This window comes from Panthera tigris, chromosome B4, assembly GCF_018350195.1.
Source record: "Panthera tigris isolate Pti1 chromosome B4, P.tigris_Pti1_mat1.1, whole genome shotgun sequence".
NCBI classification, from domain to species: domain Eukaryota; kingdom Metazoa; phylum Chordata; class Mammalia; order Carnivora; family Felidae; genus Panthera; species Panthera tigris.
The window spans coordinates 57715277-57742105 of NC_056666.1; the positions used below are offsets into that span (position 1 = coordinate 57715277).

The 26829-nt window shown below is 35.9% G+C and overlaps 1 protein-coding gene across 1 annotated transcript in view; it reads left to right on the plus strand.

The window, feature by feature from the left end:
• Positions 1-26829, plus strand: part of IRAG2 (inositol 1,4,5-triphosphate receptor associated 2) — a 129345-nt gene that overhangs the window by 44837 nt on the left and 57679 nt on the right. The window contains exons 8-16 of the mRNA XM_042991966.1: positions 672-722; positions 3961-4038; positions 6292-6348; positions 7816-7875; positions 7975-8039; positions 8762-8861; positions 10543-10674; positions 11413-11514; positions 12695-12858. Of these exons, the coding sequence (XP_042847900.1) occupies positions 672-722; positions 3961-4038; positions 6292-6348; positions 7816-7875; positions 7975-8039; positions 8762-8861; positions 10543-10674; positions 11413-11514; positions 12695-12858 (809 nt within the window). The remainder of the gene's footprint in view (positions 1-671; positions 723-3960; positions 4039-6291; positions 6349-7815; positions 7876-7974; positions 8040-8761; positions 8862-10542; positions 10675-11412; positions 11515-12694; positions 12859-26829) is intronic.

The window sequence follows — 26829 nt, forward strand, 5'->3', positions numbered from 1 at the left end:
TGTATTCTTTCATTCTTGTACAAATGACATCTTAACCTGAGATGTTTCTCCTTTTATTTTTATATTACATAGGTAATAACTGTTCACTCTATAAAATGAGGAAATGCATATTAACAAAGAAAAAATAAAACCCCACAAAAATCCTTACCTTATCCACAAGATTTCCTATTAATGTTTTGGCATATATCTTGTCCTAGAATATTTTTTTTCTTGTGGTTCTGAATTTGGGGCTCTTAATGATTAAATGGCTTTTGATATTTGTATGTTCTGGTAATACTGAATCTGAGAATATCAACAACTTCAAGTAGAAAGCTAGAACTTTTCGTGATTTCAGGGTGCCATTTTAAATAGATGAATTCACACTACCTGTCATAAGTGGATGGGAGGAAAGTAGCAGGGAAAGAAGCTATGTTATTCCTTTTTTGGTTTTCCTCTTTCCTTCCCTGTCAGTTAGACTGAGTCAAGGAGAAAAGTGACTTACAAATCCCAAGAAACTTGAAGCCAAAGGCTTAGCTCCATATTGAAAATATTTTCAGACTAGGCTTGTGATATGTCACTACCATATTTAAAGTTAATAAAGAGAAAGAATGTCAGTAGCCATAGAGGTAAATGTATGTGGTGTTTCCATAAACTTCTAAATATTTTTTAATTACTTTCTCTTAATGAATCAGGAGACAGAAAACCGGGCTCTGATTCTTAAGATTCGGATTCTCCAAGAAGAGGTGAGGTATGCTGAAATTGTTAAACACAGGCACAGATAAACATCTGGAAATCATACAAGCATGAGTTCTGACCCTGGATTAAATAGAAATTATCTGAATATTTAGGATTCTGTGAACCAAAGATCAGTTTTTGTTGTTGTTGTTGTTGTTGTTGTTGTTGTTGTTGTTGTTGTTGTCAAATGGCAAGTGAGGAAGAATGGATAGGACTTTCATGTCTGTAATAGAAGTACATTATTACCTTTATAATTATCCGTGGAAGAAATGGTGTTTTAGAAATTCAAATTTAAGATGAAATGAAATTAACCCATATAAAAAGTATACAAATCAAGAAGGAAAATGTAGTCATTATCTAATAATTTCCCATTATTATTCTACTGAACTAGGTAGCAAAAGTCTTGAGTCTAAGATTCAGTCATTAGGTCTGAAAGTCTGACTTTGGAAAAGCCATCTATCTTTTTTGGGTTAATAATACCTATTCCCTACAGTTATTTTGGAGATTGAGATAATGTATGTGAAGCTATTTGGTGAATCATAATGTACTTCATATATGTTAGGAAATATTAGTAAAATCTCTAAAAAAATAATTCTATGAAATAAGTTTTCTAAGCAACAGAATTAAAGCATTGAAACAACAGGTACCAAAGCTACTAGTAAGTTACTATTTTGGAGGAGAATTCTCTATAAGTACCTCTTGAATGTCAATTTATATATAGTTTTTATTTGGGCTTTTTATAAGTTTATCAGGAATATTTACTAAGCTGTGATGAACAGTCTGTGATGGAGAGTTATTCCAAATATGGGCCAACTGGACATTAAAGCAATTTTATAGTGGATTGGAAAGGAACGATTAAATGTCAAGAAACCCTACATTAGATTTAGGCATGGTTTAGCTACAAGGCCAGGTTTTCATGAAGCCTGTGCTTTACAATTAAGTTCCCAGTGCAAGACATTTTTCTCCTTGTATTTAAGATGTTTGACTAACATCGAAAAATTGTACAGAACTGAATTTAGAACTGAGATAGAAGGAGGAAGTTTTGGAACCCTTCAACATGAAACAGCATTGCAAATACTGATTTTCATTAGAAAAGGCATATACTAGATTCATTACTAGATTCCTTAGGTGGTAAAAATCTGATACATTGTGAAGACTAACAGCGCAATAGTTTGGTAGTTAGTTCCATTCACTTCATTCATTCATTCATTCATTCAACCAACACATAATCATTGGGAGACTTCCATGTGCTAGGCACTATTCTAGGTGTTGAGGATATAAGCTTAAGCAGAATAGTCCATGTGGAACTAGCATGCTAGGTGGTGATTAGTGCCATGGAGGAAAGAAAAGCAGAAAACAAAATTGTGGGACAGAGCAATTTAAACTAGAGTAGTTAGAAAAAGTAGCCCTATGAAGTTAATCACTTAATAAAAATGCAAGGTTTATCAGGAGAGAGCATTCCAGGCAGAGGAAACCATAAGCTCTAAGTCTTTAGGCTTAGTCTGCCTGCTCTTTGTGAAGGACAGCAAGGCCAGTTTGGCTGGAGCAGAGGGAAACAGCAGCAATAGGTACAGCAAAGAGCTGTGGGGAGCAAGACCCACCCACAGAGGCACATGTAGGCTTTGACAGACTCTGGCTGTTTCCACTGATTGAGATGGGAGCCGTTGGACAGTTCTGAGCAAATGAGTAATGTGATCTGATTTCTATTTTAACAACATAACTCTGGCTGCTGGGTTTAAAATCAACTGTAGTGAGGCAAGGGAAGAAATGGGAGACCAATTAAGAGGACCTTGTAACATGGCAGGCATAAGTTTATGGAGGCTCAGACTGAAGCAGTTAGAGTGGAGGTAGAGAGAAGTGTTAGATCAACAAATACTTTATAAAACATCCAAGGATATTTATCATATGTCCTGGTGATATGGAAGCTCTCTTCTGATTGTTTCCAATGTCTCACTGAGATAAAAGAAAAGACATCACCTGAGAGTGAGGAAGCTGGAGGAGGTATTGGAGTTTAAGGAGAGAAAGGATGAAATAGGCCAGGAGTTGATAAACTTTTTGTACAGGATTTCATAGTAAATATTTTTAGTCTTGCCTGGCTAAAAGGCCTTTGTTGCCACAACTCACTTCTGCCATTGTCATATGAAAGCAACCACAGACAACGTGCAAAAAAAAAAAAAAAAAAATAGGCATGGCTGCGTTCTAGTAAAACTATTTACAAACTGGGTGGTCAGCTGGAGTTGACTTGCAGGGGTGGGGTGGGAGAGTTGGTGTAGTTTGCAGATCCCTGATTTAGGCCAGTGGCCCTGTCAATGGACTAGGATTGTATGATCTGATCACCAGTAAACACTGAAGTTAAAAATTATAAATTGAATGTGTGATCTGTTGGTTCATTTGTATTTTTCTTTAACAATGTTTATCTGAAAAGGTGCTGACAGGGAGTGGGTAGCAAGCAGAAATTAAGCAAATACTAAGAAGTAAGTGGGCGAGAAGCAAAGGAATTGAGGGGAAGTGGAAGGGAGGGATTATAATGATGGACCATGGAAGAATTTAAAGCTGAGTGAAAAGGCAACTGAGTTCACAGGAAAGTGGAAGGGTAATGAGAAGGCGGTAGGATCAATGGACTGTAGACTTCAGTGGGGACTGAAGGTTTGTTGGCTCTCAAAGAAGTAATCTGGAAAGAAGTGGTGGTTAAAGAGTGAGATGCTCACAATGAAAATGAGAAGGGGGTCAAATTTTCTGGGAACGACCGGTTTGAAGATGAAGATGTGACCAGGGAGTGCACAGCCAAGGTGGCATGTAAGATAAGAAGGGACTCTCAAGAGTATCCCTAGATGGTCATGTTAATTTTTTTTAAGTCTGTTTATTTATTTTGAGAGAGAGTGCACATGTGTGCATGAGTGAGGGATGGGCAGAGAGAGAGAGGGAGAGAGAATCCTAAGCAGGCTCCACACTGTCAGCACAGAGCCCTTTGTGGGGCTCAAACCCATGAACTGTGAGATTATGACTTGGGCCAAAAACAAGAGTCAGATGCTTAACCAACTGAGCCATCCTGGTGCCCCCTGGATGGTCATGTTAAAAGGATCATGTTATTTTTGGATAAAGTCTAAAGTTTTTTCCCTTAGTTTAAAATGAATTGTGATGTTAACGATGAAAATACCACTTCCTAAAAAAGACTTTGTGATGTTTGTTTGCTTGTTTGTTTGTTTATTTGGTCTAAATCTAAGAATATTATCTTCTTTTACCCAGGATACTAAGAACATTATGGATATCTATAAATTGGAAAAGAAGATTGAGGAATTGTCTAAAACTGAGACTGAGCACCAAGTAAGCACTTCCCAAATACTGGTAAAATATTTTCTTTTGTCAAACCAATATTACTTTATCAAGGTGTATATGACCCATTGATACAATAACCTTTGGTTATAAATTCTGAAATTTGTGTTCCTCAAAATGTCTCAATTAGAGTATATAAAACACAGTTTCTATTTTTTTTTTTTTTTTTTTACGTAATGGCTTTACTGATATATAACACACATGTCATTAAATTAGCCCACTTTAAATGATATGTCAGTGGTTTTCAGTATATTCACAGAGCTGTGCAAACATCACCAAAACCAATTTTAAAACATTTTTATCATCCCCAAAGAAATTCCTTTAGCAGTCACTCCCATTCCCCACCAACCCTAAGACAACCACTTTAGAGATTTTTTTTGTCTCTATAATACAGATTTACCTGTTCTGGACATTTCAATAAAATGGAATCATATACACCATGTGGTCTTTCATGATTGGTTTCTTTCACTGAACATGTTTTTAAGGTGCATTCATGTTATAAAATATATCAATACCTTATTTCATTTTATTACTGGATAATATTCCATTTTATGGATATACCACGTATTGTTTATCCATTCATCAGGTGATGAGCATTTGGACTGTTTCTACTTTTTTACTATTATGAACAGTGCTCCTATGAACATTTGTATATGCATTTTTGTGTCCCTGTGTTTTCTCCTAAGTATACACTTAGGAGCAGAATTACAGGGTCATAGGATAACTATGTTAGACCTTTTTAGGAACTGCCAGACTCTCTTCTGGCACCATTTTATATTTCCACCAGTTATGCATGAGGGCTCAGATTTCTCCACATCCTTGCCAACACTTGTAACTATTTATATTTTTTATTATAATGGTATTTTCTAATTGAGGGGTATCTGGTTTTGTAAATCCATCAATCATCAAAGATTTCAGCTATTATACCTTCATAATGCATAAAACAAGTGCTGGGAAAATGTATCCTTGATTGAATTAAGGGATAATAACCTACAAAAATGATTTTTTATCTAAACTGCATCTAAAAAGTCTATATTTGGTGTATATTTTGTTATGTGTTCCATACATTCTTATCAGGAAACTAAAGAATATTAATAAATTTAGGAATTCATATCTACTTATTGTCATCTTAATAGTTTATTTGAATAATATTTTTTGCTGTAGTATATGTGTGAAATGATATATTTAAATTTCATGTTTGTAGGTATGTGTGTATACATACATATATATATATATATATATATATATATACATATATATATATCATAGTTTAGACATTCAAATTAATTTTATTCTAGGAATGACTGTTTTTGGAAAACACAACTGTCATAAACTAATAGAAAGAGTTAGAAGACATGGGTTCAAATCCTGTCTTCTCTACTTAAAAGCTTTATGACCTCAAGCAAGTAGTTAACCTCTTTTAAGTCTTTCTTTTCTCACCTACTAAATGGCTGTGATATTTTCTACCTAATCCCCAAGCTTGGTGGAAACTCAAATGAGAAGATTATGTGAAAATACCTAAAAGGATATCAAATATATATGATTAAGGGATGATTCTACTTCTGACTATGATGATCATTTTTCTAGGTTTTCAGTTTAATCAGTATACATACTTGCAATTATATTTAGAAGACTTTGCCAACAAGCTTGCCTTTGGTTTGAATAAATCAATATATTCTAATATTCACTCTGCTAAGAGACATCTTGAACATTTTTAAACTATGTTTTTAAAAGACAGTTTTTTTCTTGCAATCTAACTAATGTGATTTTGGCAAGTTTAGGTTATGTTGCTAGATCATCTGTGGGTTTCTACAATACTTGTTATCCAAGAGGAAGGGTCTTTTATATGTTGACATAGATTTGTGTTCATGTTCTATCTAGACTTCCATTTTCACCAAGAAAATGAAGACTCTATTGGTCTTATTATATAAAGTGTAAAATAGTGGAAAGGGCACATGACTAAAGCTGAAGATTCATATTATAGGCTCAGTTCTGTCCCTTACCATGTGTGACATTGAGCAAGTCTTCTAATAGTGCTGAGCTTCAACTTCCTCACTGGTAAAGTGAGGGCAAAGGCCCTAGTCTCTCGAGTTGTCATGAGGCTGATGTGAAAGTTGTTTATAAAGAAACACATGCCCGTTAAAGGTGCTTGAGAAACATGTCTCCCTTTTGGAATGATTTTATGGCATTATCTTTTACCAAAGCAATGTCCCAGTGGCCTTCCCGAAACTTGTCTCTTTTCAGATGCAGTTACACACATATGAGAACACTTTGCTTAATAAAGATGCAAGTTTGCAGAAGGTTGGTATGGTCCCTGCCCATGAAGTCCCATGGGGGTTTGCTAGCTCTCCCCAAATCATAAAGGAGATGGTCATTTGTGTAACTTCACCCCTATTAGAGTACCTGATTCTAATATTCTATCACAGGACTTTCCTCTATAATACTTCACAAAAATGTTCTTCTGAACAAAGAATACAGACTTTGTCATCTGGGATAAGTTTTAACATATCCTAAGTTTGGGTGGTATTCATCCATTTATGTAATATTCGTGTACCAATTACCAGTTACTGGCTAGATATGGTGATGTAGTCTTTTTTTAAGTTTATTTATTTATTTAGAGAGAGAGTGTGTGTGCATGTGCAGGAGGGGCAGAGAGAGGGAGGGAGAGAAAAAAAACCAAGCAGGCTCTGTGCTGTCAGCAGAGAGTCCAATGTGGGGCTCAAAATCATGAACCATGAGATCATGACCTGAGCTAAAGTTGGAAGCTTAACCGACTGAGCCACCCTTGTGCCCCAGTGATGTAGTTTTAATTCATAATAACGTAAATGAGTGTGCAGTCATTTAGGGAACAAGAAGAATATATTCCCCAGTTATTTGTACCTAGTTAGATTGATTTGATTGATAGATAGGTAGATAGACACAATTTTCTTTATCATTGTATCCTTAATCATGACCTACGTATTAACAAAAGATGCTGGCTACAGAGATGCTGGTTATGGTAGCTTTAAGAGACATAGGAAGGACACAATCTAAGTAATAAACTTCCAAGATGGAGGAAGTGAATAAAGAGCAGTATTTCCTTTTCGTTTCTCTGTTACAAAGTTTCAAAGGAATCCTTTATGAATTGTGGACATTGATGAAGATATTGAATATTGTACCAAATTCTCTCTTCATTGTGAGTGTTCTTTGTCTCCATAGAGTTCATTGTTGTAGTGGCTTCTCATTTCCTCTGTAACTCTGGTCTTTCCACCACTTTGCATTTCTGCCCAACATTCATAAGGTGTTGATTGAGCACTTCCCATTTGCCAGGCACTATGTTAATCATGAGGTAAAATTATAGGTCAGACGGTGACTGTACCTTCTGGTGTTAGAGTACAAAACGATGATTAACAGATATCATTTGAACTGGATAAAATTGGATGCCTTAATAATTCATTAGTCATTTGCAGGTAGACTGATTTTTTTCCTGTTATGATAGTAAATATAATTTTGACTTGAACTTAAGAATTACCTTTTAGAGTTTGATTCCACAGAACCAGGCAAATATAGAACATCATGGCACCAGTTAGGTATAGCTGCCTTGCTGTCCCATACTTTTTTTTATGTGGTTTTAATCATAAACATAGACTGGTTCAGCTTTCAAATAAGATTGGTAGAAGGTCTCATCATCATTGGGCATTTACAATTTTTCTGTGGCTCAGATTGAGAATCTAAATATGATTTGGTAGACTCATACATGTATTTGGTATTCTCTCTTCTGCTTTTCAGAAGGATTTAAGTATAGAAGAACTTAAGTCAACCATCATAGAATATGGAAACATTATAGAGGTATACCATAATAATCTCACAGTTTGCAAGGTGGGGTTGTTTAAATGTAAATCTCCCATTAGAGTAACACGTATAGCCTAATGTTGTATGTGATTCCAGAATTTACGAGGCGATAAAAACAAACTGGTTCATGAATTACAGCACTTGCAACAGGAACTTATCTTGTAAGTAGAGCAACTTCTCACCAGCCTTCTCTCTCTCATGTGCCTCCACCCTGCATTATTGGTCTGCTGAGCTATGTACAATTCTTTGTGCCACATTCATGATATTTTTCTCTCCTTTTCTGCAATAGATCTCCTTCTCAGTTTTCCATGACCCATGCTTTTTTCTTACTTTGAGATTAAGCAATCCTTTTGAATGCATGCATGGCATGCTGTTCTTACCTCTTTATTAACATACATCATCTTATAATTGTTTTTAAGTATGCACACTATGCTATCCAGGAGTCTACAGGAGCCACACAGATATCAAAAGTGAGCAAAATATTTGGGATAAGTGCACACATTTAGAAGAGTGACAACTGAGAAAAGTGTATTACCCAGATGAAGGCCAGTGAATCAAGAATATATGGGCCCAGTGTAGCTGCATCTTTTGATTTTTAAAAGAAAAGCCAGAAATCTAGATTTTCTCATTTTTAACTATTGGCTCTAGTTCTTAAAAAAAGAGAGAGAAAAAAAAAAAAAGCATGGCCTACTTGTTTACAACCGCCTAGAGTCATTAGTCTGTGCTGGTCCTGGAGGACAGAGAATATTATTTCTCTCTATTACTAAGTACCTTATACAATCCTTGGCACACATGAGGGCTTACTGGAGTGATAAACCCCATTTTGGTGACTTATAACATAGTCACATCTAACTGGACTGGATTATTATTTTCATTTTTCAAGAAATGGGATCCAGCTGAATGTTAGCGAAGAGTGTAATAGTATCATCTCTGAAGAAGAAAAATCTTTACATTGTGAACTCACTCTTGCTCAATCTGCAGAGGTAGGTAATTATCATCAAATGCAAAACTTCATAAGATAAGACCATATGCAATAGCTTACTTCAGGTGAAGGTCCAAGCTTGCTGAAGAGCACCTGTGATATTTTGAGGAAATCTGTTGAATGTTTTTAGAATCCAAACCTAAAGTCTCTTAGCCTGAAAAAAAAATGGACCTTTTTCACGTTATGACTGAAAATCATAGTGAGGTTAAGGCTAAGATTGAAGAAGCATGTGTTCAGTGTATCCAGACTTTAGAAATCTGTATAGTCTTAATATTTTTTTTAGGAGAAAGTACCTGTGCTGATCCCCGGGCCTGGGGTCCTGAAGATAACGATAGAGATCCCTGAACTATCTTTAGGTATTTCCCTAACCCCCCAAAATAAATGTATCTGACAAAAATAAAGATGCTTAGAAAAGTCATGAAATTTCTTTGCTCTAAAATGAAATTGTAGCATCCCAATGTAACGGCACTGATTATTACATTCTGAACAGAAATTAGCATTTTTATGTTTTTGGTTAATTTAAAAATGCAAATGAATTATTACTTTAAAACATTTCTGTTAGGAAGACCCAGTTTTTTCAGCATGGGAGGAAATTATCAAAAGCCTTCTTGGGGATGAAATGTTGGAGATCCACCCCCCAAAGACTATATTTTTACTCCTTTGTACTTTCCAGTCTGTGCTTGTTGTGTTAGGAAATGCTTTGTTAGCAAATTGCTTTCTTTTCACCACTTTGATGGGCTTTCCATGTCTGTGGACGATGGATATGTCAGAATGTCCTCCTCCTGACAGCTGTGACATGACCTTGAAAGAAGAGGAAAAATGTCTTCAGGGCAAATGCTGTTTGAATTTCTCCTGCCAAGGATCCGGGGGCAACATATGCTGCCTTCATCTAAAGCTGTCTCCGGCAGCCTTGGACATTCTTCTGAGGGCTGTGCTTTCCTGACATTCTGTTTCAAATACTCATCATCTTACTGTGTTTTTGAAACCAGGCCAGACTGCCAGACTGAATGAAATGGTGGCAAATCTGCCACAGCAGTCCTCTGAGATGATAATGATGTCAAGATGCCAGCCTGTAAAGTTCTATACTTCTAAACAGGGGTTAAGCAGCTGGCAAAGTTCTGGCTCTGAGGTTTATCATTCTAATGGCTTAGGAAGTGTAGAAATAAGAGCTCTTGAAATGTTTTCCAATAGGCAACAAGAAGGAAGTTAAATGTGGTGTGGTCGTGTATCAAAAATACGATAGGAGACGGATGCTTTGGGAGAACCATAAGAATTTATCCTTTGGAAAACATCATCTGAGAGTGACTTTTATGAAAGGAGGAGACAAAAGAAACTAGTTTTTTGCGGTGGCGGTTATTGAACACCCTCCCCATAGTATATTTGTGTGTGTATTTCTTTACCTTCCCCTATTTTCTTAAATTAGAACCATAGTGGTTTATATTATTCACATGTAAATGTTATCTATTGAATAAATGTTTTTCCTTAAGAATGAATAAATGTTAAGTTGACGCCATCCTAGAAAGAAAATGTAAGCTGTTGTTCGGTAACGTAGGAGGATTTCATAAAACAACTAGCACTCTCTGGTGGGGACAGTTATATTGACCCATGAATATCATTTGTATAAAAAAATAATGTTCTTTATTAGAAAGACAGAGTTGTGGACACTTTAATAATTGTTTCAGGACAATGAAGTTGAGTGGCAGTGCAGTTTCACCAGTTTGTCATCTCTGGATATGTTGATGGACCAAGAAATGCTATTACTGAGAAAATTTGGACAAAAGGGAGTGGAATTCATAGCTGTCCTTCAAAAGCTGGTATTGTGTAACATGTACTGTGGTGATTCACTGGCTACGAACATTTGCAGATAGCTGATCTACAGTATGTTTGTGGAGTACAGGCATATCTGTGTTTTGTTGAGATTCAAATTAATCCTACTATGAAAAGAGATTTTTCTTAAACCTTCCTGAAGATGATCTTCCAGTTCTGGCTCAATCAGGACAAATAGGTTGATCATTCGTTATAAATTGTTCGAACTTATTTTTCCTACAGGCTAATCATTAGTATCAGAGGACTGAAGACATAGTATCTAGTGAACAGTTTCTTTCTGGCTAATAGTAGTACCTCTTATTCCATTTTGATTTTTGGCTAGAAATGAGATGGTTAGAGGAAGAAAACATCTTACCTTCACGTTGGTATTTCTAGACACTTTCATAGTACCTAGCGTATGGTAGGTAGTATTTAAAGAGTGGAAAAAGAAATCCATGAAAATGCTTGTTTCCTACTATTTGAGACAGGAATAAAAATGTGCATGTTTTGTCTTAAAAAATGATTCTATCTGTATATATTCAGCATATATGCAGAACCTGACAAGAGTTAGCATTTACACATGGCAATATCCCGGGATAAAGGAAAGTCATGGGTGGCATTAAATGAGAAAGAACTGTGTATGGTGTCTTAATTCTCTATAGAGAACCTTTGGTCTAAATTACTTCTTATATAATAGCATATGCCTTTCACCTGAATTCCCAGTTGAACATGTGGAATTCTTTCAGCACAAAGAAGTTTCTGAAGTTGAAACCCTCATGGATAGCTCTCTACAGTGGGTAACTGGTCCAGAATTTACTGTGAAAAAAAAGTGGGAGAACAAACTTACTGTAAGTGTTTTATGTGTTTGTGATTTTCCTATTTTTTCTTCTGCTTTATTAAACCAGGTAATATTATATGCAGTATCATTTCTAAGACTTTATGTAGTTTTCTGCTATCTCGGGCTGTTGATGTGTATGGAGTGTATGTCTGGGGATGTGTGTGAGTATGTACATGTGGGTGAAAGTAAGAGTATGAGGGTGAGGATAAGTGTGTGTAAGGGTGAAGGTAAGTGTGTCTAAGAGTGACAATAAGTGTGTGTGAACATGAGGGTAGCATAAGTGTGTGAGAGCATGAGGTAGGTGCGTGAAGGTAAGTGTGAAAATAAGTATGTATGAGAGTAGGGAAAAGTATGGGAGAGCATGAAGATGTGTGTGTGAGGATAAGTGTGCATGAACATGAGGGGAAAAATGAGAGTGAGGACGTGTGATTATGTACTAAAGAGACAGGATAAAATAATTGAATGGAAAACGTATTTTATTTGAATCTTGTGAGAACTGCTAGTCTAAGCTTGAATTTTTCTTTGACTTATTAAAATTGCTTAAATTTGAAAAAAAAATTGCTTAAATTTGATGGAATAATTATTGTGCAAAGGAATGTTATTCCTGAGATTCTGATAGTTTCATTATACCAGAAATTAGCAGAACATTGGAAAAATGAGAACTTAGGTAACTATTTCCTGTTTGGTTATAAAGGAAGCATAAAAGAAGAAATCTCCTTATCTTTTATCTTATTATCTCTACTTCTTGGCTGCCAGACAACTTTCTAACATCCATAAGTTTCCTAAGTTAAGCTCAAGCAAGAAGTGAACTCTGAAATACTAATTTCAACCTCCTTGACAAACCCTTTTTTGTTTTAATTGCTTCTGAGTATGCTAATGAACAAATACTGATTTCATTGCATTTCCTTGCCCCATTCTATTCTAAAGCAGTTGTGATGATTGATGAAATGGTTAGGGACTGCTTATATTAAAAAAGCTCAATTTTAGTCACATAATAGGCACGCAATATGTACTTGTTAAATTGAGATAATGGGTCCAAAAAATAATCTTTGGACAGTTGAGACTTGGTATCTGTTCAGTTAGAAGTTTAGTGTCTAATAACCATGAATACGATTGAGATGGGAATGGCCTGTCATTTGTTTATATTTAACACTGGAATAGTGGAGTTTGTTTTGTGACTTTTCTTGTAGGAAGTCAAATATAAAATGGAAGAGAAACTAAATCTTTGCATATTAACGCTGAACACCTTGGAAAGCCAGAAAAAATCTCTTGATAAAGAATCTGTCAAATTAATAGAGATTTTGAAGAGATTCAGGCTGGAATATTTTTATTTCAGAAAAGAATTTCTTTCCAGGTGATGGTCATTTATCTGCAAGAAACCCATGCTTTGTATAATGACACGTTTGGGATTGTACCACGGCATTCAGTTTACTTTTTTCAAGTTGTATGCATAGATTTCAGATGATGATTTCACTCTTTCAAGGAAGGCATTTTGTCTGATAATTTTGAATTATGAAGTAGCATGAAATTGACATAAATATATTCAACTTATATATTGCAATAAGTTGCAAATAGTGAACTTTAAAATTTGTGGAAACCTATTGTATAAGGAGTTATTTTCCCTAAAGAAGAAAATTGGAATTATAGAATATAGAACTCTCTTAATCAGAAAGGACTTCAGAGATCATTTAGTAAAACCTTATAATTTTACACAGGACTGAAGCATAAGGATTTAAAGTGAATTGGTCAAGACCTTAGGGTTATTAATGGGAAATCTACAAAGAAATCTATTATTAATGGAAGAATTTGAGTCTGTTGACTCCTGTCCCATCTGGCTTCATTTTCTGCCTCAGTATACAATGTATTTATTGCACTGGGCACTAGTCAATTATATTTCAAGTAAGAGAAGTCAGGGAATAGAGGACTCTAAATGTAAAATAATTTACTATCTTACTCTCACCTTCATTCTTAATTCACCAAATTCTTGAAATTTGTGCCCTCTGTAAGCCACATACTAAACAAGGACAGCCAGTAACATCTTTTGTTGACCACTATTTATGTATCTGCTAGTACCACACTAAGAATGCCCTTAAGAAATGCTTTTTTGGTGAGTGAATGAACATGGGTGTATAGTGTATTTGAATAAGATTAAAAAAAAATGTAGTTAGAGACTGAAGTTGCTTAAAGAAAGTAGCCCGAAGAAACTGTTTTATTCCCACCCCACCCCACCCCAATAAGAAAATTAGATACCAGAAAGAGGTTAATACCAGAAGGAGCTCTCTCAAGAAAATGATCATCTACTCTCCCTAAGAAGCAGGGAGCCCAGACTTCCCCATAGTGGTGTGTGGGTTAAGTGGATATGCAGCTTCCTTACACAGATAACATCTCCACAAAAGGGAGCGTTAAAATTCTTCTTTTTAGCAACAAAGACCTATTTGGAGAGAGTCATTTCTGAATAAGTGAATCTTCTATATTCTATAAGACTCACAAGCAGCCCAACTAAGTAACAATAGGTGAACTTTGTTGAGAGCTTACTGTGTTAGATGTAGTGTTAAGAATTTGACATTCATTTATCTTGAGAGTTTCAGAGATTCATTCAAGGTTGCCCAAGAGGGATTATTAAGCGGCAGCTGGGATCAGACCTAAATGTGTGTAACTTCAAAACCCGTGTTCTTTCAACTATTAATCCCCTACCATCCTCTTGTTAAAATTGGATGAAATATTCATTAAAAATATTCTGGGAACCTGGTATTGAGCAGGTTAAGCCCAACTGGTTAAACCCCTGCCTTCCGGATATAATTTTAAATAGACAAAACCATTTAGTGGCTACACAAAAAATGATTTGGCTATAAGTTTTAAACGAGTAAGCTTTATCTATGAGTAGGGAGTATTTTGTGGGGATTAAAGTAAGAATTCTATGTTTAGAAATATTTATTAAAGGTAAACTCTCAGGGGCCGTTTTCTGGGAAGGAGAAGGCTTCATTCTGTTGTAAAATAAATAGGCTTAAGTACTGAGGAATGGAAAGAATTGAATGAGTCAAGGAGAGGCAATGAAAGGAAAAACTGCTCTTGAAAGTCTCAGGGAGTGTAAAGTATGTCATTTGTGCAACACCCAATTGCCAACTCCTTGTCAGTTATTTTTCTAAATGCTAGAAAATTAACTAAGACAGAAACCTCTGCATCCATGAAACTAGTATTTTTAAGGTATTCAAAGAGTGAACAAATAAACATGTAACTATATACTATAATACCAGGCAATGGTGGTAAGTGATATAAAGAAAATTAAGAGAATAAGAAGACCAGGAATGATGGGGCAGGAGGACCAAATTTTAGAAGGAAGGGCCAGTAAAGCCTTGTCTGTGATTGGTAAATTTAGTAGATAGCTGAACAAAGTGAGAGTATGAGCTAAGAGATGATCTGGGAAGGGTTTTAGTCAGAGGAATTAGCTAGTGCAAAGGCCCTGAGGTTTTAATGAGCTTGCATGTTTGAGCCACTGAGTTAGAAACTATTTCAATAGTGTAGGTGAAGGAGTGTAACATGAGTCAGGGTGAGCAAGGAGATAAGAAATGGTTGGATTCAAACTTTATTTTGAGGATGGGTCAGATCTTACATGCTAGTGAATTTGATGTGGGAATACAAAAAAGTGTCATCCTTGACTTACAGCATTGTTGTTGGTTTTTTGTGTTTTTTTTTTCCTGAAAACTAGGTAAATGGGGTTCTCTTTGGATAGTGAAGTTTCAGGGAGAATCAGATGACAGGAGTAGAAATCAAGATTTAGCATTAGGACATGTTAGCAAGGAGATATTGAATTTAAAAACACACTCAAAGCTGATACTATATATCTTAACACAATAATGCAAGTCACTATGGAAGAAACATCTTCAAAGATTTAAAATCTCTTGAATATCTTTAGTAGCTAGTACTGTCTAATTCTTTAAAAGCTATTTTTAAGACTTAATCACAAAGTGCATTATAGGTGCAAATATATGTAATATATATGATTAAAGTTGTAATTAAATATGGATTTCTGTTGGTCCTTACAATCCTTTTGCTTTCCCTTGGAAGATAATGGACAGTCTTGAGAGCTTAGACTATTACAAAAGAGAAAAGTTGGTAAAACTGATGTCTTAAGAAGAAGAAGAGGAAGAGGAAGAGGTAATGTCAGCAAGAAGGTCAAATAGGAAGCCCTGGGCCTTCCTTCCCTCATGGGATATACTGATTCAACAGTGATACATGAACAAATTCACTTTTCTGAGAAATTCAGAAACTAGTTGGGAGGCTCTGCACCTGGGTGGATGTGAAACCAGCCACATCAACGCTGGTAGAAAAATTCTAGATACCCTGTCAGTGTCATTCCTGCTCCAGGTATAGGACCATGTGATCAGAAGGAATCCCCCAGCATCCGGCTTCTCCCTGGGAAGAAAAGAATCAGACTGTGTGTCCACATTCCAACATTTCTGAGGACTTGCCAAGATAGTGGCTTTTGACTCAACTGTCTCAAAGTGCAGATGGAACTGGGCATACTGTAGACACTTAGGGGACACTAAGAACAGTGATGGCAGGTGGAACTAGCACACAAGTACTCATCATAGTGCCCTAGCTCAGAACAAAGAAAACAGATGAAAAACCCCAGATCTTAGCTTCTCCCTAGGGAAGGAAAAGAATAGGATCACTTTTCTGAGGGGTGTCTAAAAGACTGGCTTCTGTCACACCCATCTTAGAGCAATGTTACTATCATACTCTAGACACTTAGGCTCCAATTAGGATGATAATGGTGATTTGAATTAGCATGAAGACTTGCAAGCCCCCAGAACTCTGCCCAAACTGATTGATAAAGGTTTTCTCCTGTATATATGAGTCCAGGCTATGGAGACTGGGAGAAGTGGTTGTTTTTTCTGAAGTGCAGATACTGACACAGAGTCAGAAGAAATGAAGAAGCAAAATCTCCAAAAACTGTCACTAATTGAATCAGAGAAATGATTTACCTCAAAGACAATTCAAAATAACTGTCATAAAGATGTTCAATGAGATCAGGTAAAGGTAAATATATAGAGAGAGAAATATAGAATACTGTAATATTATAGCAGTGATAAGCAAATCACTTAATTATAAGATAAAAGTTTAAAAATTGTAAGTATATAAAATGATAAAAATAAAGTACACAATAAAAATTTGTAAGTTGCGTCAGTAACAAAGGGGGGGGAGGGGAGATGTAAAAGTATAGTTTTTGTATGTGATTGAAGTTAAGTTGTTGTCAGCTTAAAATACTGTTATATTTTATGTAAGCCCCATGGTAACCACAAAGAAAATATCTGTAGAAGATACACAAAAGAAAAAGGAGTCAAGAACTATTAATCAAAAAAAAAAAAAAAAGAAAGAAACACGAAGACAAGGGAGGAAAAAGGAACAAAAGAACTGCAAGACACAAAACAATGAAAAATGGTCACAGTAAAAAGGGGTCATAAAGGTCCCTCTTTATCAACAATTACTTTAAATGTACATAAACTTTCCAATCAAAAGACATAGACTGGCTGAATAGATTAAAAAACAAGATCCAACTATATGCTGTCTGCGAGACTCCCTTCAGATGTAAGGACACACATAGGCTGAAAGTGAAGGGTTAAAAAAGATAATCCAGGCAAATAATGGCCAAAGGAGAGTCAGAGTGGCTATACTTACATCAGAGAAAAGACTTTAAGTCAAAAATTGTCACAAGAGACAAAGGGAGGGCAGTATACGGTGATAAAAAAGGATCAGTTCACTAGGAAGATATTACAATTAAAAATACATATGCATTCAGTATCAGAGCATGTAAACATATAAACCATATATTGACAGAATGGAAGGAATAACTAGCAATATAATAGGAGACTTAAATATACCACTTTCAATAATGGATAGAACATCGAGGCAGAAGATCAATAAGGAAACAACATACTTGAATATTATAGACCAAATGGACCTAACAGACACTTACAGAACATTCTACCCTATAGCTACAGAATATACATGCTTCTCAAAGGCACATGGAACTTTCTGCAGGATCACATGTTAAGTCACAAAACAAGTTTTATCAAATTTAAGAAGATGGAAATTATACTATCTTTTACAACCACAGTGGAATAGAACCGGAAATCATAGCAGAGGAAAACTGGCAAATTCACAAATATTTAGAAATTAGCACACTGCTGAAAAACCACAAAGAAGAAATTACAAGGGAAATTAGAAAATATCTTGAGACAAAATTGAGCACAACATATCAAAATATATAGTATGCAGAAAAAGCAGTACTAAAAGAGAAGTGAATGGTGACAAATGTGCCTACATTAAAAAGAAGGAAGATCTCAAGTTAACAGCCTAACTTTGTAGCTCAAGAAACCAGAAGAAGAACTAAGATCAAAATTAGAACAAGGAAGGAAATAATAAAGATCAGAGCATAAATAAATGAAACAGAGAATAGAAAAACTCTTTAAATAAAAATCAATAAAACTGAGTTGGCTTTTAAAAATTTTAATTTTTAAAATATCTCCAATTTATAATTTCAACTCTAGCAGAATATAGTTATTAGTTTCAAGTGTACAATATGGTGGTTCAACAATTCTATCCATTACTCAGTGCTCACCATGATACATGTATTCTTATGCCCTTCACCTATTTCACCCATCCCCCACCCACCTCTAGTAACCATCAGTTCTCTATATTTAAAAGACTTGTTTTTTGTGTGTGTGTTTGTCTTTTTTTTCCCCCTTTATTCATTTATTTTGTTTCATAAATTCCATGAATGAAATCATGGTATTTTTCTTTCTCTGACAGATCTAGGTCCATCCATGCTATTACAAATGGCAAGATTTTATTCTTGTTTTATGGCTGAGTAATATTCTGTGTGTGTGTGTGTGTGTCTATATACATATACATATATATATATATATATATATATATATATATATATATATATATATATATCACACCTTGTTTATCCTTTCATCAATCAGTGGACACTTAGGTTACTTCCATAATTTGGCTATTGCAAATAATGTTGCAATAAACAAGAGTGCATATATCTTTTTGAATTAGCATTTTTGTATTCTTTGTGTAAATACCCAGTAATGGAATTACTGGGTCATATGGTAATTATCTTTTTAACATTTTGGGGAACCTCCATACCGTTTTCCACAGTGTACGCTCACCAACAATAGTGCACAGCATTCTTTTTAGCTCACATCCTTGCCAACACTTCTTGTTTCTTGTATTTTTAATTTTGGCCATTCTGACAGGTATGAGGTGGTATCTCATTGTGGTTTTGATTTGAATTTTTCTGATGGTGAGTGATGCTGAGCATTTTTCATGTCTCATTGGCCATCTATGTGTCTTTGGAGCAATATCTGTTCATGTCTTCTGCCCATTTTTTAATTGGATTATTTGTTTTGGGCTGCTGAGTTGCAGAAGTTCTTTATATATTTTGGATACTAACCCTTTATTGGATGTCATTTGCAGATATTTTCTCCTATTCCATAGTTTGCCTTTAAGCTTTGTTGATTGTTTCCTTGGCTCTGCTGTAGGTTTTTATTTTGATGTACTCCCAATAATTTATTTTTGCTTTTATTTCCCTTGCCTCAGGAGACAAATCTAGAAAAATGTTGCTACAGCTGATGTCAGAGAAATTATTGCCTGTGCTCTCTTCTAGGATTGTTATGGCTTCAGGTCTTACATTTAGGTCTCTAATCCATTTTGAGTTTAGTTTTGTTTTTGGTATATGAAAGTGGTCTGGTTTCATTCTTTTGCATGTAGCTGTCCAATTTTCCCCAACACCATTTGTTGAAGACAGTGTGTGTCCCACTGCATATCCTTATCTCCCTTGTCATAGGTTAATTAACCATGTAAGCATGGGTTTATTTCTGGGCTGTCTATTCTGTTATGTTGATGTGTCTATTTTTGTGCTGGTACCATACAGTTTTCACTACTATGGATTTGAGTACATTTTGAAATCTGGGATTGTGATAGTACTAATTTTGTTCTTTTTTCAAGATTACTTTGGCAATTTGGGGTCTTCATGGTTTCATACAAATTTTAGGATTACATGTTCTAGCTCTGTGAAAAATGCTGTTGGTATTTTGATAGAGATTGCATTAAATCTGTAGATTGCTTTGGGTAATATGGACATTTTAACAATATTTGTTCTCCCAATCCATAAGCGTGGGCTATCTTTCCATTTGTTTGTGTTGTCCTTCAGTTTCTTTCATCAGTGTTTTATAGTTGTCAGTGTATGGTTCTTTCACCTCCTTGGTATGTTTATTCCTAGATATTTTATTATTTTTGGTGTGAAATTATAAATGGGATTGTTGTATTCATTTCCCTTTCTGCTACTTCATTATTAGTGTATAGAGACACAAAATTTCTGTGTATTGATTTTATATCTTGCGACTTTACTGAATTCATTTAATAGTTCTAATAGTTTTTTGGTGGAGTCTCTAGGGTTTTTTATATATAGTGTCATATCATCTGCAAACAGTGAAAGTTTTACTACCAATTTGGATGCCTTTTATTTCTTGTTTGATTGCTATGGTTAGGACTTCAAGTACAATGTTGAGTAGTAGTGGTGAGAGTGGACACCCTTGACTTGTTCCTGATCTTAGAGGGAAAGCTCCGTTTTTCTCAATTGAGTGTGATGTTAACTGTTGCTTTTCATATATGGCCTTTATTGTGTTGAGGTATGTTCCCCTCTAAACCTTCTTGTTGGGGGTTTGTATCATGAATGGATGTTGTACTTTGTCAAATTCTTTTTCTGTATCTATTGAAATGGTCATGTGGTTTTTATCTTTTGTCAATGTTACATGTCATGTTGATTGATTTGTGAATGTTTAATTATCTTTGCATCCCAGGAATAAATCTCAGTCATGGTGAATGATTTTTTTAATGTACTGTTGGCTTTGGTTTGCTAGTATTTTGTGGATGATTTTTGTGTATATGGTTATTAGAAGTATTGGCCTGTAGTTTTTTCTTTTTTCTTTTCTTTTCTTTTTTTTTTTGTTTTTGTTTTTGTTTTTTTTGTTGTTGTGTCTATATCTGATTTTGGTATCAGGGTAATCTTGGCCACATAGAATGAGTTTGGAAGCTTTCATTTCTCTTCTATTTTTTGAAAGGTTTGAGAAGAATAGGCATTAACTCTTCCTTTGAAACCCAGTGGTCCTGGACTTATTTGTTGGGAGTTTTAAAAAAATTACAGATTCAATCACATTGCTGGTAACCGGTCTGTTTGAATTCTCTGTTTCCTTCTGATTCAGTTTTGGGAGGTTATATGTTTCTAGGAATTTATCCATTTCTTCTAAGTTGTCCAATTTGTTGGCATATAATTTTTCATAATATTCTCTTATAAGCTTTTATATTTCTGTGGTGGTGTTTATTTCTCCTCTTTCTTATTTTGAGTTCTCTCTTTCTCTCTTGAGTCTGGCTGAAGGTTTATAAATTTTGTTGATCCTTCCAAAGAACCAGTTTTTGGTTTTATTGATATGTTCTATTGTTTTCTCTGTTTCTATTTCATTTCCTTTTGCTCTTATTATTATTCCCTTCTCCTGGTTTTGGAATTTGTTCTTCTTTTTCTAGCTCCTTTAGATGTATGGCTAGGTTGTTTGAGATTTTTCTTGCTTCTTGTGGTAGGTCTGTATTGCTATAAAGTTTACTCTTAGAAGAGATTTTACTTCATCCCAAACATTTTTGTACCATTAGTTTCTGCTTTCATTTGTCTCCATGTAATTTTTGAATTCCTCTTTGATTTCTTGGCTGACCCATTCATTGTTTAGTAGCATGTTATTTAACTTCCATGTATTTGCGTTCTTTGGAAATTTTTTCTTGTGGTTGATTTCTAGTTTCATGGTACTGTGGTTGGAAAAGATGCATAGTATGACTTCAATTATTTTGAATTTGTTGAGACTTATTTTGTGGCCTAATATGTGATCTGTTCTATGTGTACTTGAAAAGGATGTGTATTTTACTGTTTTAGAATAGACTGTTCTGAATATATCTGTTAGATCTATCTAGTCCAATGTGTCATTCAAAAACACTCTTTTCTTGTTGATTTTCTGTTTGGATGATCTATCCTTGCATGTAAGTGGGATGTTAAAGTCTCTTACTATTATTGTATGGCTATTGATTATTAACTTTATGTAATTAGGTTCTTTTTGTATTTGGATGTTTCCATGTTAGGTGCATAAATATTTATAATTGTTAAATCTTATTTTTGCATTGTTCCCTTTAAGATTATATACTGTCTTTCTTTGTCTCTTCTTACAGTCTTTGTTTTAAAGTCTCTTTTTGTCTGATTTAAGTATTGCTCCTCTGGTTTCCTTTTACTTCCATTTACATGATAAATGCTCTTCCATCCATTCACTTTCAATCTGCATGTGTCTTTAGGTCTGAAATGAGTCCCTTGTAGGCAGCATATAGATAGGTCTTGTTTTTTTATCCACTCCATCTCCTTACATCTTTTGATTGGAGCTTTTAGTCCATTTACATCCAAAGTAATTACTGATCATTATATATTTATTGCCATTTTGTTATTTATCACTGTTTTATAGTTTTCTATTCCTTTCTTCTGTCATGGTTTGCTGGTTTTCTTTGTGATATACTTGGATTTCTTTCTTTTCATATCTATTACCAGCTTTTGATTTGTGGTTCCCATTAAGTTTTTCTATATTATATTTTTGATATAGCAGTCTATAGTATTTTGATGGTTGTTTAAGTTTGAACTCATTCTAAAAGCACTAAATTTTTACTCCTCTCCCTCCACAATTTAGGTATATGGTGTCATACTTTACATCTCTTACTTTGTGAATCCCTTGGCTGATTTTTATAGATACACTTAACTGTAGTGATTTAGTGCATCCTACTTTTCTCATTCCTACTTATAGTCATTCTTTTCCACTCAGAGTCCCCTTTAACATTTCTTGTAAGGTTTGTTTAGTAGTAAATTTCTTTAAATTTTTTTTCTCTGAAAACCTCATCTCTCCTATTCTGAGTGGTAGCTTTGCTAGATAGAGCATTCTTGGTTGCAGATTTTTTCTTTGAACACTTTGAATATATCATTCTACTCTTTTCTGGCCTGCAAAGTGACTGCTCAAACATCAGTGGATAGCCTTATGGGGACTCCCTTGAAGGCAACTGTTTGCTTTCCTCATGCTGTTTTAAAAATGCTCTTAATTGCTACATTTTGATCTTAATTACTCTGTGTCTTGGTGTGGCCCTCCTTAGGTCGATTTTGTTTGGGACTTTCCTCATTGCCTCATTGATCTGAATTTGTGTTTCCTTCCCCAGATTCAGGTAGTTTTCAGGGATTATTTATTCAAATGTATTTTATGCCCCCTTTGCTCTCTTTTCCTTCTGGGATCCTTATGATGTGAATGTTATTATGCTTCATCAGGTCATTGAGTTCTATTACTCTATTTTCATTTATTATTTTTTTCTTTCTCATGTTCAGCTAGATTGCTTTCTACTATTCTGTCCTCCAGATCACTGATCTGTTCTGCTTCTTTTAATGTATTTTATTTTATTTTTGTACATAATGCAGCTGATTTATTTTTTTTTAATATGAAATTTACTGTCAGATTGGTTTCCATACAACAGCCAGTGCTCATCCCAACAGGTGCCCTCCTCAATACCCATCACTCACCCTCCCCTCCCTCCCACCCCCCATCAACCCTCAGTTTGTTCTCAGTCTTTAAGAGTCTCTTATGTTGTGGCTCCCTCCCTCCCTAACCTCTTTTTTTTTTCTTCCCTTGCCCCATGGTCTTCTGTTAAGTTTCTCAGGATCCACATAAGAATGAAAACATGTGGTATCTGTCCTTCTCTGTATGATTTATTTCACTTAGCATAACACTCTCCAATTCCATCCACGTTGCTACAAAAGGCCGTATTTCATTCTTTTTCATTGCCATGTAGTATTCCATTGTGTGTATAAACCACAATTTCTTTATCCATTCATCAGTTGATGGACATTTAGGCTCTTGTTGAAAGTGCTGCTATTAACATTGGGTTACAAGTGCCCCTATGCATCAGCAGTCCTGTATCCAGTGGGTAAATTCCTAGCAGTGCTATTGCTGGGTCATAGGGTAGATCTATTTTTAATTTTTTGAGGAACCTCCACACTGTTTTCCAGAGTGGCTGCACCAGTTTGCATTCCCACCAGTAGTGCAAAAGAGATCCTCTTTCTCCACATCCTCACCAACATTGGCTGTTGCCTGAGTTGTTCATGTTAGTGTGAGGTTCATGGTGTGAGGTGGTATCTCAATGTGGTTTTGATTTGTATTTCCTGGATGATGAGTGATGTCGAGCATCTTCTCATGTACCTGTCAGGCCATCTGTTGGCCTGACACATCTTTAGAGAAGTGTCTATTCATGTTTTGTGCCCATTTCTTCACTGGATTATTTATTTTTCGGGTGTGGAGTTTGGTGAGCTCTTTATAGATTTTGGATACTAGCCCTTTGTCCGATATGTCATTTGCAAATATCTTTTCCCATTCCATTGGTTGCCTTTTAGTTTTGTTGATTGTTTCCTTTGCTGTGCAGAAGCTTTTTATCTTCATGAGGTCCCAGTAGTTCATTTTTGCTTTTAATTCCCTTGCCTTTGGGGATGTGTCAAGTAAGAAATGGCTGCAGCTGAGGTCAGAGAGGTTTTTTCTTGCTTTCTCCTCTAGGGTTTTGATGGTTTCCTGTCTCACATTCAGGTCCTTTATCCATTTTGAGTTTATTTTTGTGAATGATGTAAGAAAGTTGTCTAGTTTCATCCTTCTGCATGTTGCTGTCCAGTTCTCCCAGCACCATTTGTTAAAGAGACTGTCTTTTTTCTATTGGATATTCTTTCCTGCTTTGTCAAAGATGAGTTGGCCATACTTTTGTGGGTCTAATTGTAGGGTTTCTATTCTATTCCATTGGTCTATGTGTATGCTTTTGTGCCAATACCATGCTGTCTTGATGATTACAGCTTTGTAGTAGAGGCTAACATCTGGGATTGTGATGCCTCCTGCTTTGGTGGTCGTCTTCAAGATTACTTTGGCTATTTGGGGTCTTTTGTAGTTCCATAGAAATTTTATGATTGCTTTTTCTAGCTTTGAGAAGAATGCTGGTGCAATTTTGATTGGGATTGCATTGAATGTGTAGATAGCTTTGGGTAGTATTGACATTTTAACAATATTTATTCTTCCAATCCTTGAGTATGGAATGTTTTTCCATTTCTTTATGTCTTCTTCAATTTCCTTCATAAGCTTTCTATAGTCAGCATACAGATCTTTTACATCTTTGGTTAGGTTGATTCCTAGGTATTTTATGATTCTTGGTGCAATTGTGAATGGGATCAGTTTCTTTATTTGTCTTTCTGTTGCTTCATTATTAGTGTATAAGAATGCAACTGATTTGTGTACATTGATTTTGTATCCTGCAACTTTGCTGAAAGCATGTATCAGTTCTAGCAGACTTTTGGTGGAGTCTATCAGGTTTTCCATGTATAATATCATGTCATCTGCAAAAAGTGAAAGCTTGACTTCATCTTTGTCAATTTTGATGCCTTTGATTTCCTTTTGTTGTCTGATTGCTGATGCTAGCACTTCCAACACTATGTTAAACAACAGCGGTGAGAGTGGACATCCCTGTCGTGTTCCTGATCTCAGGGAAAAAGCTCTCAGTTTTTCCCCATTGAGGATATTAGCTGTGGGCTTTTCATAAGTGGCTTTTATGATGTTTAAGTATGTTCCTTCTATCCCGACTTTCTCAAGGGTTTTTATTAAGAAATGATGCTGAATTTTGTCAAATGCTTTTTCTGCATCGATTGACAGGATCCTATGGTTCTTATCTTTTCTTTTATTAATGTGATGTATCATGTTGATTGATTTGCGAATGTTGAACCAGCCCTGCATTCCAGGAATGAATCCCACTTGATCATGGTGATAATTCTTTTTATATGCTGTTGAATTCGATTTGCTAGTGTCTTATTGAGAATTTTTGCATCCATATTCATCAGGGATATTGGCCTGTAGTTCTCTTTTTTTACTGGGTCTCTGTCTGGTTTAGGAATCAAAGTAATGCTGGCTTCATAGAATGAGTCTGGAAGTTTTCCTTCCATTTCTATTTTTTTGAATAGCTTGAGAAGGATAGGTATTATCTCTGCTTTCTTTCTTTCTTTCTTTCTTTCTTTCTTTCTTTTTTAAATTTTTTTAACGTTTATTTATTTTTGAGACAGAGAGAGACAGAGCATGAATGGGGGGAGGGTCAGAGAGAGGGAGACACAGAATCGGAAACAGGCTCCAGGCTCTGAGCTGTCAGCACAGAGCCAGACGCGGGGCTCGAACTCACAGACCGCGAGATCGTGACCTGAGCCAAAGTCGGCCGCTCAACCAACTGAGCCACCCAGGCGCCCCAATTTATTTATTTTTTTAACATTTATTTATTTTTGAGACAGAGAGAGAGCATGAACAGGGGAGGGTCAGAGAAAGAGGGAGACACAGAATCTGAAACAGGCTCCAGGCTCTGAGCTGCCAGGCAGCCCCACTGGAGGGATGGATCCACAGAAGCACAGCGTTGGGTGTTTGCGCAGTGCAAGAAAGTTCGGTGACAGAAACTGGTTCCGTTTGGGATTTTAGCTGGGGCATGGGAGAGGGAGATGGCACTGGCCAGCGCCTTTGTTCTCTGCTGAGCTGAACTCTGTCTTCTGGGGCTCAACACCTCTCCCTCCCGTTGTCCTCTCGCCCTCCCGCTCTCCGAGCAGAGCTGTTGACTTATAACATTCCAGATGTTAAGTCCCGCTAGCTGTCAGAACTCATGGAGTCCGGCCCCTCTGCTTTTGCAAGCCAGGCTCGGGGGCTCTGCCTTGCAGGGCGGGCTGCCCCTCCACCTCCCCAGCTCCCTCCCACCAGTTCGTGTAGCGCGTACCGCCTCTCCGCCCTTCCTACCCTCTTCCGTGGGCCTCTTGTCTATGCTTGGCTCCAGATAGTCCATTCTGCTAGTCTTCTGGTGGTTATCAGGGTAAATTATTCAGATGCGGGTGGAATCTAAGCAATCAGCAGGACGAGGTGAGCCCAGCATCATCCTATGCTGCCGTCTTCTCCCCTTCTTCTACCTAATGTGTTTTAAATTTCAGTTATTGAACTGTTTATCTCTGATTGGTTCTATTTTATGTTTTCTATCTCTTTGTTGAGTGTCTCACTGAAATCCTCCAATCTTTTCTCAAGTCCATTGAGTACCATTATTACCATTATTTTAAATTCTCTAACAGGCATATTATCTCTGTTTTGTTTAGGTCTCTTGCTGTCATTTTGACTTGTTCTTTCATTGGGACATAATC